This window comes from Cydia pomonella, chromosome 18, assembly GCF_033807575.1.
Source record: "Cydia pomonella isolate Wapato2018A chromosome 18, ilCydPomo1, whole genome shotgun sequence".
Lineage (NCBI taxonomy): Eukaryota > Metazoa > Arthropoda > Insecta > Lepidoptera > Tortricidae > Cydia > Cydia pomonella.
Genome location: NC_084720.1, coordinates 11,482,300 through 11,496,022, shown reverse-complemented (window position 1 = coordinate 11,496,022; position 13,723 = coordinate 11,482,300). Strand labels below are relative to the sequence as shown.

The 13,723-nt window shown below is 36.2% G+C and overlaps 2 protein-coding genes across 4 annotated transcripts; one reads left to right on the top strand and one right to left on the bottom strand.

The window, feature by feature from the left end:
* Positions 1-20: 20 nt before the first annotated feature.
* Positions 21-3,041, bottom strand: LOC133527742 (lipoma-preferred partner homolog). The gene has a single exon (XM_061864891.1). The coding sequence runs from the start codon at positions 2,762-2,764 to the stop codon at positions 1,364-1,366; it is 1,401 nt and encodes a 466-aa protein (XP_061720875.1). The 5' UTR covers positions 2,765-3,041; the 3' UTR covers positions 21-1,363.
* Positions 3,042-3,256: 215 nt separating this feature from the next.
* Positions 3,257-12,174, top strand: LOC133527744 (tRNA selenocysteine 1-associated protein 1). Of its 3 annotated transcripts, none has more exons than XM_061864894.1 (6): positions 3,355-3,551; positions 3,757-3,888; positions 6,166-6,394; positions 6,835-7,052; positions 10,100-10,208; positions 11,520-12,174. In XM_061864894.1, the coding sequence occupies exons 1-6, from the start codon at positions 3,519-3,521 to the stop codon at positions 11,639-11,641; spliced, it is 843 nt and encodes a 280-aa protein (XP_061720878.1). In that variant the 5' UTR covers positions 3,355-3,518; the 3' UTR covers positions 11,642-12,174. The 3 variants fall into 3 exon arrangements, with proteins under 3 accessions (XP_061720879.1, XP_061720878.1, XP_061720877.1); XM_061864893.1 differs by having other exon boundaries at positions 10,028-10,208; XM_061864895.1 differs by lacking the exons at positions 10,100-10,208; positions 11,520-12,174 and adding an exon at positions 9,448-10,007 and having other exon boundaries at positions 3,257-3,551.
* Positions 12,175-13,723: the final 1,549 nt, after the last annotated feature.

The window sequence follows — 13,723 nt, the reverse complement described above, 5'->3', positions numbered from 1 at the left end:
GATAAAAATCACAGATGATCTAAAATGAAATATACAAGATTTATTAAAAAGAAGATTTTGTTTTGGATAGCATTATTTAATAACGCTTTAAAGTACACAAAGTACAGTAATAAATAATTATTTTAATCGATGACACTAGCAGCCAATATCACATGTCCTTAATACCTATTAGATGAAACAACCATTACCAATAATCTTACATGACCTTAAGAACGTAATCTAATATGGACTGTCTCACTTGATCTCTATTTGACCTAATGTGCAGTTAAGTATATAAATTCAATTTTGTTTTAATAAACTCTTAAGAGCATATATATTTCCAGGACACGAGTTTAGATTAAAATGGTCATTAATTTGATATCAAGCAATTAAGTAGTCTTAACATTCTTTTGTCAGATAGTTGGGGTTATTCCCACTAGTTGCCACCTAGCTGTTACCAGTGGTAGCTACTGGGAAAATAAATCCCAGTAGTTACCACCAAAACAGTAGAAATAGTGTAGTATATACTGTATATACAGTGCTTTAATATATAATTGTAAGTCGATTAGTGTTTCAGTAAACTGCTTTAAAAGTGGTCAAAAATATTAAACCCGGTGCGAGTACAAACAATAAATTGTAAAAGAGAAATTAACGTTTGGATGAAATTTATTATATTAATTGAAAATTGAATTAATTGTAACGTTATCTTTAAACCTGGATCTTTTGTCGAGGGCGCTTACAGCGCACTGCGTAGCGCAGCTTTGTATGTATATAGGAACATCGTTGATAATGGCGTAAGCGCCATTGATAATAAGGTCCCTTTCAATAAATAACGTCAAAATTATACGAACGTACAAACAAATCAGTCAAAGACAGACTATTTTTGATCATTTTTAAGGCAGTTTACTGAAACAGTAATCGACTTATAATTAATCTAATAACTAATTAACTTATAATTAATTTAACTTTTATTTAATTATTGATTTATTAATATTGAACTCTAACCACACTTCGGTGAAAAAAATCCACTGGTAACAACTTGGTGATAAGTAGTGGTAATAACCCGATAGTTGCCATATTTTTTTTTCATTTTGGAATAGAGATACAAAAAGTGAGCCGTAAGCTAAAATATACTTATATAAACAAACTATTAGCCCGGAAATAACAAATGTAGACAAAAATAAATAGATTAATGTAATATACTTATACATGTAACTAAACTAGCTGTCAAAGTAAACTGTTTTAAGCGGTATACATTATTATTATCTAATTTGAAATAACTTATACATTATTTCATGAATAATGTGTGAAATAAATTAAGCAGATTATCATTTTTTTTTGTATGAGTATGACAAATGAAAATGATTCACGATTCACTCCCACTTTACAGGTCGGTCGTCATAACTGGAACCGTAAGCATGCGTATACGGTGAGCATTGCAATTTTTACAAAGAATATGATCGTCAAGTGGATAGCACCCACGTCCTTCGGCCTCTGAAGACAGTAAGAGCCCACAATCTTCACACCGGTAGCATCGAACATGAAAACTGCGATCAAGTGCAACAACACGCACAGTTTCCTCTTGACCTTCTTCGGGCATTATTGGTAGTTCGCATACACAACACCGTGGGGCAAATTTTTTATGAAAATCATCAATGCAATGAATTTGGTTCATTGCGTCAACAGTAAATGGAATGCCATCAAGACTTTTCCCACATACAACGCATGTAAAGCAAGTGGGGTGATACGGCTTGCCTGTTGCCCTTAAAATCCTGTCTAGGATTGGTTTAGTACACACGGAACATTTTTCCAGAGTTTCATAATAATCTGTTTCGCAGAAAGGGTGGCCTTCAACGGCATAAAAAGGTTTTCCTTGCAGATTTGTATTACAACGGTAGCAACTAAAACACTGAACATGATACATATTACCCATTGCTGTGCATCCTGAACTCTCACCGACTACTTTACCGTCGCATTTTACGCATATACCAAAAACATCCAAATCCTGGCTGTCGGATATAGACTGCACTAACATGTTTGTTAGAGCGTCTACTTCCTCTTCTTTAGGAAGCGGAGATTTTCCAGGAGTTGTTACATTATTTCGATAGTTATGGAACGTGTTCTGTCCCGAGAGACTGCTCTGCGGACGCGGATTTATAGGTTCATATATGGCGTACTCATAAGTTGATCCTTGTGACGCACCATATTCAGCAAATTCATTTTGGTAAATAGGCGGATAGTTTTGCCTTTCCTGATTATAATTCAAATTTGCTGTAGCCCGAACTAATTCACTGTAGTTTGAGCTGACTGGAGAGGGAGGAGGCAAGTATTCTTCACCTTGATTGTTGTCATACGATTTGGATGCTGGAATGTGTAATGGTGGTGGAGGTGGCGGCGGTGGTAGACTGTCATTATTATTTCGGTAAGGTGGCAGATTACTATATGTCGTGTTATATGTTTTCGGCGTATTATGACTGAAGGAAACACCGGGCACATTCGAATGGCTTACATTAGCATAATCGGCTGCTGTCAAATGCACATTGGTGAGACTTTGATTTTGAATAGCAGTATTGTTGTTCAGTACCGGTGATATTTTCGTAGAAAATGATGGCTCACGTAGGGTGCTGACGATAGCACTACGAGGGACTTGTGGTTGAGCTTTCTTTTTTGGCGGCACAACTGGTGGGATTTTTTTGCCCTTACTAATAGAACTGAATTCCTTATTCGTCATTTGCAAGTCAGCTAATTGTTTTTCAAGTGCATCAATGTTATCAAGGCGTGACATTCTTGCTTTATACTACCTGGCCTGATTAGATTAACACATCACTGACTTTACCAGTTAACTTGATTGGAAATTTCCTTTTTTGATAAAAAGTTAATATTTCACTACACGTCCAACTGTAGTCCAATTTTAATGACTTTGTTAAGCATGAATCTTATTTTTTGCAAATATAGTGACGAAAACTTGTAACACCTAATTATGTTAGATCTCAGACTTTTTATTTTTGTTAAAATACAGAAACGGAAGACTCTGTAGTCTCTGTAGAACTAAAGTCAATGACACAATAAAGAGAATGTTTCGTGTCATGAATCATCACCTGTATGTCGCAATGTTTAGTTCGTCGCTCTATATTAATAATTCCTTATCGTTGTTTTATTTACTTTAATTAAAATTTAACCTTATTTTTGCGTGGCCGTGCTACTATTTTGCTTTAAATCAATAAATAAAAACATATTTTGAGAGTTTAATAAAAATTAGAAATCGATCGCTAAAAGTAGGGAAGATTGAATCGATTGGTAAACTTGAAATCAAACAGCCCTACGTGTCAATGTAAAACCATTCATTAAATTCGTTCATTCCATCAATCATTCGAATCGAATCATTCGATATTTATGGTTATGACAATAAACCGTGTGTTGTGTGTTTGCGTTTATTACATTATTTAGATAATTGTATTAAATTTAAACGCTTACGCTTTAATCTGTGTGTTCGTATTTTTGTGTTCTGTAATTATTTATTTTTTTGTAAAATACCAGTCATGTCTATGCAGTGTCAGCTATGGATGGGCAGTGTAAGTTCTAAGTACATTTGCTTCATATTTACTTGAATGTTTGAATTGAAATTATTGAAAAGGTAAGCGTCCGCAGGCCCTCATCGCACGTATCGAGTATCACTTGTGTGACTTTGTGATGCGGGCCTGTGGATGCTTACCTAAAGAGTTGCAGTAAAAGTTGTCATTACAATTTATATTTTTATGATTTTCTTTTTTTTTTCAGTTGGAGCCGAATATGACAGAGAGCTTCATTGTAGCAGCTTTTCACCGCATGGGCCAGCGCCCGCTAACAGTAAAGGTGATGAGGAACAAGTTTACAGGAGAGCCTGCTGGTTATGCATTTGTGCACTTTCAGGTATGCCTATGCTTAATACTTTTTTTGGATTCTGATGTCATTATTAAAAGAAATTTTAAAGCACAGGGCCGTCAGTTATAACTTTACTTAAAAAGTTAAATCATAGTCCGTCTAAGGGATAGTTGTGCCATTCTCAAGATTGTTTTTTTGTTTACTACGGGGAACCGAGAATGTTTTCGACAATGGCACAACTATAGTCTGAGCTTTGATGCAACTTGAACACAACAAATTTACTATGTCATTAGCCGGGTCCACACAGAGCGAGCATACGCGCAAGGCAATTTCCTCATGTACAATATGGTCAGTGTAGACGTGCCTAGGCCAAGGCGGCGCGCGCATTATCCTCGCCCGAGGCATGTCTACAGTGGCCGTATTGTGCGTGTGGAAATTGCCTCGCGCGTATTTTCGCTCTGTGTGGACCTGGCTATTATAGAAATTATTATATTCGGTAATTATTCAACAATGTTCATATTTGGCTGGTTATTCGGTTTAAGTGCCGAATATTCGGCATATAATTTTTAGGGTTCCGTAGCCAAATGGCAAAAAACGGAACCCTTATAGATTCGTCATGTACGTCTGTCTGTCCGTTTATGTCACAGCCACTTTTTTCCGAAACCATAAGAGCTATACTTGGTAAGTAGATGTATTCTTTGAACCGCATTGATGAAAAAACAATAAATTTTGGGGGTTCCCCATACTTAGAACTGAAACTCAAAAAAACTTTTTTCATTAAACCCATATGTGTAAGGTATCTATGGATAGCTCTTCAAAAATGACATTGAGGTTTCTAATATCATTTTTTTCTAAACTGAATAGTTTGCGCGAGAGACACTTCCAAAGTGGTAAAATGTGTGTCCCCCCCCTGTAACTTCTAACATAAGAGTATGATAAACCTAAAAAAAATATATGATGTACATTACCATGCAAACTTCCACCGAAAATTGGTTTGAACGAGATCTAGTTAGTAGATTTTTTTTAATATGTCATAAATGGTAAGGAACCCTTCATGGGCGAGTCCAACTCGCACTTGGCCGCTTTATTTATTGCTTATCTGGTTGCAACACTGAAATTTAAGCTCCTTTTTTCGAAACTACTTTCTGCCAGGTTTCTGCTACTTTCAGACAAATCTGAATCTGTAAGTAAGTAAATATTCTTTTTTTGCACCAATAATTATACATTTACATACATGTAAAACTACTAATACATTTTAAAGGAAAATAGAACTAGGTAACAACAGGCGGTCTCATAACTAAAAAGCGATCTCTTCCAGCCCTCCCTTGGGTAGCAGGAAATGGAAAAGTCAACAGGTAGTGCAATGAGCTAAATATGGAGACTTGAACACAAACACACACTACATACTACTTATGTATTAAAACAATACCTAATACACAACTAAATATATAAAATACATTTATAACTACCTATATGTATAAAATGGCAACTTAAGGCAGAGATAAAAACAGCAGATTTTTGGAAAATCTGTTTTGATTATTTGGTGAGGGTTGAAAATCTGTTTTCGAGGCTCTTGCCTTTTGACCTGTTTATTTTTAGGGAATTGCCTGCGAAGCGAATAGTTAGTAAGATTTTAACCAAACATTTGGCCGGATATTCATATTCGGGCAATCATTAATAGAAATTTGCCTTTGTCATTGAAACTGGTGGACTCTAGGAAGAACTACACAATCAAAGCAGAAAACACATCTAAAAATGGTTACGTACCCGTTCTGGAGGTAACGTAACGTTCACGCTCACGTAACATTATTACAGCTTTTTATATTGTGTAAATAACCTTAAACATTTATAGAGTTATTTGTTTTACAAGGGGCCAAAGTTATTATTTAACGCTTGTGCTAATATTGATACCCGAGCAAACGAAAGATTCCAAAATTGAAAAATGGAACCTTGGGCGTTGCGAGGGTTTCAACTTTTCAAGAGGGTTAAACAAATTTTGCCCCTGAGTGAAACACAAAATTTTTCACCACAACAACCCAACTGTAAGATATAAAACAAAATCGAACCCAAATGAATGTCATTAAATGTTATCATTCAAAATTATCATTTAAAAGTCAATTCTACCAACTAACATAAGGAAATAACTGAAAATATTGCATCGGGTTACTTTGCTCCACATGTGGATAAAATGCATCTTTCTCATCAGTTTTTGAACAATCAAGAGAGCCTTTACCAGTTGGTGCGGTGAAAATAATATGGTTTTGTTTTCTAACAAGCTAAAACAGTCTTATTCTGATATCAATTTCTTTAACATCTTGTTTTTAGACTGATGAGGAGGCTATAGACGCAATGCACAAACTGAATGGCAAACCCATCCCTGGAACATTCCCAGTGGTCCGATTCAGGCTCAACACAGCATCGCGCGAGGCCCGGGCTAACATGCAATCAGAGAGAGAATTCTCTGTGTGGGTTGGGGATTTAAGTTCCGATGTTGATGACTACTCACTTTACAGGATTTTTGCTTCAAAGTACTCTTCAATCAAAACTGCAAAAGGTATATTTTATTGGTTTATAATAATTTTGTACCTGTCAGTGCCTATTCCATCTTTTCTCTTTTACCAATCAGATTTAAATCAATATCGCCTACTTATCAAAAAGTATTTTGGCAACTAAATCAATTAATATTTTGAAATTAATAATATACCTAAGATTAGTTTGAGTTATTCTATTCATAATTAAATCTTGCAAATTTGAATATAACTTATTAATTAGCCGGGTCCACACAGAGCAGGTCTGTGCGCGAGGAAATTGCCTCGCGCGTATGCTCGCTTTGTGTGGACCCGCCTATTGGGATCATATTAAATATTGTGGTATTTTATATTATTCATTTGAAATAAACTGATTTGTTAAGCTATCTATGTTATAGCTACAATAGAAACTAAAAGGTAAATATTCAAAGAAACTATTTCTGGATTTTACACTATTATTTTTCAGTAATACTGGACAGTTCAGGCTACACAAAAGGCTACGGTTTCGTAAGATTCGGAAGTGAGGAAGAACAACGTAACGCCTTATACGCCATGAATGGATACACTGGTCTTGGAACAAAGCCTTTGAAAATCTGCACCGCAGTGCCCAAGCCCAAGGGGGCTCCTACTGGACAGAACCAATCTGCCCCCAATGCTGCAAACGCCGCCTACAACAGCGGGACGGTATGTTTTTTAATTTATTTTTAACTTTTTGACCACCACACATTAAAACACTGGATTTACAAAATAAAAATTAACAAAGAATGATTTGATCTTGGTCATATATTGTAAATTTCAAGAGAAAAAGGAGTTAGCATTTAACAAAGCATGGTAAAAAACTCCCCATAGATAAAGAAATAGGTAACATTTATTTTAATGGACTTATTTCCTGTTATCTACGTATAATATATGTTGGTATTCCACCAGATATGAAAGTGTGTTTTTATCAAAACAATCAGGTTATTAAATTCAGATACTATAATGGGTTACACATATTCCGGAGGTCAAAAGGTTAATTATAGCTTGCTTAGCGATATTTATACTATCATTTCTTGCCAGAATGTGAATGAGCTTGAGAGTTTGCTGTTGCATATATAGTGCTACGCTGAGGAATGCTCGAGCCACACTAGACGTAGTAGACATAGTGGAATAGCTATGTATCAACTTGCTACAAATGCTACTTGAGCAGTGTGTGCTCACTTCATAGCAGTTTGAGATGCTTATTATCATTTATTTTAATTGCTACACTACACAAGTTTAACAAAATTGATTGTGATATGTAGTTTACTCAATGTCCACAGAAGCAAGGTATAAATAGGTCGCGTTAATTTAAAAAAGATTATATATTCTCCTATACTAATTAATTTACTTATTAAATATAGTTCACTCGACAAGTTCAAAATAGAGTTATCTCTATTCTTTAGTAAAACAGATGCGATATGAAGATTAATTCATACTAAGATGATTAAATACCTATCATTGTGATACAAGTGTGCTAAGTTGGTCATTCATTACACACGAGGCGATATTGTGCGCGCGAGCTGTAAGCGAGCGCGCAATAAAAAAGCCGATGTGGGTAATGACCAATGCACACGCGTTTCATACGACTTTTTCAACACACTTGCGAGGAATAAATAAACAAAAGTTGTAAATTAGTTCTTTTTTGTCAAAACAGTAAAAGTTAAATTTTCAAAATGGTGGCTTACAGGTTTAAGATCGAATAATTGCACCAAAACGTGCTGGGCTTGTAGGCACTTATTCGCCAGTTCATTGAAGTACCAACACGTTTTCCAAGAAATACTGCGCGTTTTTGCTGATTTTCCATCGACTAAAAGTTTCATATGCCGCCAATTATTTTTCACGCGATTTAATGGTAAAAGGCTATCGTTCTCGGCTCTTGCCTCTATTAGTATTACTGGCAGCGTCAATTTTATGTGTTCTTCATTTTCAATGCTTGAAATTGACACTTTCCTCAATGTATAAACTAAAACATGCAAAACTATTCCAATATTATGACAAATACGGAAAATGGGTGGCGCGTTATTTTTTTGACGCACGATTCCAATGCGCGCGCAAGGCACAGGAGCGAACGAAATCGACAAACAGCCAATAAAAAAAAAATGTAAAAAAGCTAATACTTTCTATTCGACGGATGGAGATGAAATCGATAAAATGTTATGTTAATTCATTAATGTAATTTACGAGATAATTTAATCTGTAAATTATGTTTGGTGTGATAAAATCTCTTTGAATTAACATTTGAAACCTTATTAGTTGGTTGTGCGCACGGGTCTTTGCCAACAATATCGGCTACGTCAGCCACACGAGAGCACATGAACGCCAAAAAAGGAGTTGAAGCAGTCGCTGTGGCCGAAAACGGTCAGGAGCATATATATAGTTGGTTAAAAAAAAATGTATTACTCGACCAAATTAAAAAGTCTCCGTTTCCATGAATATTATTAGCAATCATAGCAGTTCCCTCTTAACTCAGTCGGATAATATAATATAATGAAAAAGCACGAGCGTGTTTAGATCTAGGATTATGAGCCAAAAATCGGTGGAATAAAAACGTCGTTTTGAGCAAGTGTGTTGAAAAATACCTAACATAACTCGATTTTCAACTGTTAGTGTTAGACAACTTAATTACTGCATAATGTATGGGGACGTACATCGTCATATACAGGTCAATTCACAAGAGCTGGCACGAATGGAACGAATGAGCGAATGGAAATAAAAATATCTATGTGTTTATCACATTAATCAATAAAATGGCGGCTCTGACTGTATACCGATATACTTATGTGTCACTCATACAATCAAAGTTTTATTAATTCCATTCGTGCTAGCTTTCTTAACACGATCTGTACTTTAGCCGTGGTTGACTTCGCGGCTACAATATTTTGCTCTATTGGTTTGTGTTTGTCTGCGGAACATATGTAAGTTAAAGATGGTAAAGTTGCAGTTAGAAGTAGGTAAATATATGTCTCAAAAATTTTACTAAGTCCCGAACACTAGTTGTCATTGAAAATCCACCCCTAGTCGTGTTACCATACAGCTCATATTGCAATGAACCCTACAGATCGATGTGACCACGCTCACCGTGCAAGCACAATCGTACGCGCACCGCTCGGAACCCGATCATAATCGTGGCTACGATTCCCCTGTGAGACCTTACAATTCGAAGTTAATAGAAGTAATTATTGTCATTAGTAGTAGTTTTCCATTAATTTCAAGAAAAATAGACTAGAATGTCGTATTTTACCTACTTTCCAATGAACTGGTTATACGTGGAGTTAGATTAGGTAGGATAGTTAATACCTGTTCCTGATAGTATGGACGGATATGAATATTGACACAAACAAAAAAATATGAATTCAGGAGGCAGGCGAGTAATTTTCACGTATATGAATTAAAATCGCGACTAAGTAGAATACCATTAGGTACATTAGATAGGCTAGCATTTAACCTAACTCCATTATTAGTATTAGCATCCATAATAATCTCGTGTCAGGCAAGCTAAAACTCAATTTTCAGTTTTCGTTTGCCTCGTATCATTAGCTATAGCTGCGTATGCCTAACATAACTGTTTGAGGCTTCAATACAGCGTTGCTAAATAGATTAGACATTGGCGGTGTATTGACGAGCAGTTATGATTATAGGAGTACAACCAATATTATGATCCGTCCGCCTATTGGCAAAATTACTCAGCGTGGTCTGGATACTATGGGCAGGGCGACCAGAGCGCCGCGGTGGCGCCGGCGGCGCCGGTCGCCGACGCGTCCGCCACCGCGGCCGCGGCGCAGGCGGCCAAGACGCAGGCTGACGATTTGCAACTTGTTGGTGAGTATTTCTAAACTGTTGTTCAAAATTACAAAGAGTAATTTATGAGTAACACTGTTATTTTCATGGTTCTTTCATTTCTCATAGTTATATTAACGAAAATAGTTGTTATTTAACCTCTCGTGCTAATATTCATATCCAAGCAAGCGAGAGTTCCCAAAATTGAACCACGAACGTATCGAGTGGTTCGAATAGTGGAGTCTTGAGCGTTCCGAGGGTTTCAAGACACGAGGGTCAAACAAACTTCCCTAATGAAATAATATTTTTCACCACCAACGCGAGAAAAACACATTACGAATCATATTTAAATCAACGTAATTAAATATGTATCATTCAAAATAACTTTAAAGTCAATTCTATCAGCCAACGTAGCAAACAACTCAACATTTGCATCAGATTACTTTGCCACTATTGCCATACATATGGATAAAATATCAGTTTTTTAAATACAAACGGAGCCTTTACTATGCTGCCTGGCGTGGTGGCTTGCGGGCCGGTATTTTGTGAGATTGCCGCGTTATGGTTTAGGTCCTATACTTTTTATGAGTTACATTCTTATTTTCAGGGTTCTTCCGTTTCTCATAAATATAAAACCTGTACTTATAGCAAAACATTTTGCTACTGTCGTTCAGGTACCCTTTCTAATACTGAATATCTAGTTGATTCGTTCTTGCTATAAGACTAAAATTACACTTAATTTCGTTGCACTTTGAAAGTTTATAGACTTAAAAGATTAAGTGCACGCGCATTCAAAGTGAGATGGCCAATTAAGATCGTTGTCGTTTTTATAAACGTTAATTAATATTTTCTACTGGAAATATTCTTACAGATTCTTGACTTTAGGCTAGGCTAAGCTTAGGCAGTCGAAAATATTTTCATATTTTTTTAGAGCATGATTGAATGTTTCATTTATTTCAGTTTTTTTGTGACGCCAGTGGGTGGAAACTGCAGCGTTCGGGCTTTCTCTGCTCGTTCGGCTCAGCGTTCTAGGAGTAATTATTAGGGTTGGCAAAACTCGACGTCCTTGTGCGTGCACAACCAAAGATAGACTTGAATTTTGACAACCCTAAACAGCCGAAAGGGATAGTGTCATACATTAGAGAGGGACAACATGATTCGTCCTTGAATCGCTTTCAAACTTCGGTTTTGTAGGAAGTTTCTTTTCTGTGCGGTAGTACTATTATTTATTCTATGGTGACGGCGTCTGTTGTCATGCGTCAGATATGATTTCAATTCCTGTAAGAAGGGGGCGTTACATTACATTATTTTCTATGTCATACTCACCGTTATCTAAAAATTCTACATTTCCAGAGCACAAGAAGACCATAGACATAGACGAGCTAAACCAAGAGTTCCTGCAACCCGAGCTGTCGCTGTGGGACGGCCTGGAGTCCTCGCAGTGGTTCCCCAACGAAATCGTCGAGGCGCACTGATTCTAGTCTGAGGGCCTGTTTTATGTAAACTAATATTCTGATAATGGTAGCAAGTTTTAATGGGATAATAATAAAATAACGAACTTTATTTTGAAGACAACTGTGAAGAGAAGTGTATTTGTATACACAGTTGGAAGTTGAGCAGATCGTGAAGCGGTTTGATAATTCGACCAGATGGCGCTGTGCGGCACCATAATACGGCTTGTCACTGATTGACGGTAAATAAGTTATAGACACAATACAATTATATAGAGTTGAAACACGCTTGCGCCTGTGAGAACATGCGCAATGAGACGAAATTAATTTATTGGGAATAATTTGTTGGGAATGTGGGAAATCAATATATTATCAGACTAATATTTTATATGGAACAGGTGTCAGGGGCAGACAGTTTTGGTCAACATAGGACATATTGATCGCTTTTTACCCATCAACTGATCTAGGCTTATGGGCCTAAACGTATCTGCCACTGCTAGTTTAAGCGACATGTTAAGGCTGTAACTATTAAATTAATAAATAATGTATAAGTTAAACCGTGTTTCTTTTGACAAAATCATTTCAACCAAGGTTCCGTATTGTTTACTACCTGTACGTACGAAACTGGGGATTTACTTTCAGAAGGTGGCCGTAAAACAACGAAATAAGGTATCAATAATTTATGTACTTAAAGATAAAATAACAGGTAAAAGTTTTATACATATTTATATTCATAGTTAACACTATCAACAGTTCCCATTATGTAATGCAAAACTTACATAATGTAATATTTATTTTATATCTTGCTTGTACATTCGTTTTTTTATACATTGAAACTATGTACAGTGGAAATTGATTCTTTAGTTTACGGTTCACTTTACATAGGACAGCCCTTAGCATAAGTATTTGAACCGCAAATTGTAGTCACGTATAAATAATTATACCCAATACCTTTATTGGGTATAATTATTTATATGTGACATCCTTGAGTTTGCAGTAACGTAGTAGCACCAATAGAGTGAGAAAACCCTTACCCTTGTATTCTTGGAAAAAAGACGAGTGTCGGTAACTGGTTCCTGTCGGTCATTGGTGCCACGTGCTACGTTACTGTTCCACAAAGCATAACTACTGTTAGTGTGGTTAAACTTGTCTCCAGAATTAGGCTCCAGTATATGTCGATAAAATGATATCGATAAGTAAGCTATTATTGCGATTACTACTAATACTACCCATGTGAAGAGGTCACAAACGATTTCGATTTATTAATATTTACACAAGAAAAAACGTGACCTATCAAATGCGGACGATGCGGGAGTGCGCGGACGCGAAACTGCCGAATTTCGATGTTAGAATATATGTATATATATATTTATATATGCACGTTTAGGGGCAAGTTGTTTATTTCGAGCGCTCGATTTGATTCGAGCGCCATGAATTTAAAATTGGTGATTTAATTTTGTACATGTGGCGGGAAGATGAGATTTACGCATATTTGATGTCTGACCTAATTGTTAACTTGATTGTCCAGTTTGGAGACTGCTCTTTACAATCGAAGCAATAGGGATCACCGAGACGATTTAATTTTGGCGCCTACACCACGCAATGTGTATTTGAGAAATTAATCGGATTGTGCGAAAAATTGCTTAATACTCGCTAGTCTACGTAACTTACTTTCTAGGCATCTCTCTCGTTCTGTAGGGGTGAGCGAATATGTCGATGTCAAAACTGGTGGTAGGCCGTACTAGTCTTTATTACTATAAAATTGCACAATTTTCGAAATCCCAACGACCATTTGTAAAATAATATAATCAATTTTAGTTACATTTGAACTGACTGCGCAACAGTAGCGCTCTCAGCGGTGACCTATTTTGAAAATATCGATATGGATAGCATAGAATAAAAACTATTTTGAAAATATCGATATGAATAGCACTGGCCAAAATGTGGTATCCTTTGTGCATATTGACTTGTCAATATAGTTCGCAAATTCTGGAGGCAACTTTAGTGACATTTTAAAACCGAGTGTATCGCGAATTTTTAAAATGTGTTCAAGACTCGAAAGTTTTAAATGTTAATATAACTTTAGGGACATTGGAAAATCTAATT

Bases quoted from the DNA above. Each gene is read 5' to 3' on its own strand.
- LOC133527744 (XM_061864893.1), top strand. From the start codon at position 3,519: ATGTCTATGCAGTGTCAGCTATGGATGGGCAGT. The intron at 3,552-3,756 runs GTAAGTTCTAAG...TTTTTTTTTCAG, and splicing joins GTCAGCTATGGATGGGCAGT to TTGGAGCCGAATATGACAGA. The intron at 3,889-6,165 runs GTATGCCTATGC...TCTTGTTTTTAG, and splicing joins ATGCATTTGTGCACTTTCAG to ACTGATGAGGAGGCTATAGA.
- LOC133527742 (XM_061864891.1), bottom strand. From the start codon at position 2,764: ATGTCACGCCTTGATAACATTGATGCACTTGAAAAACAATTAGCTGAC.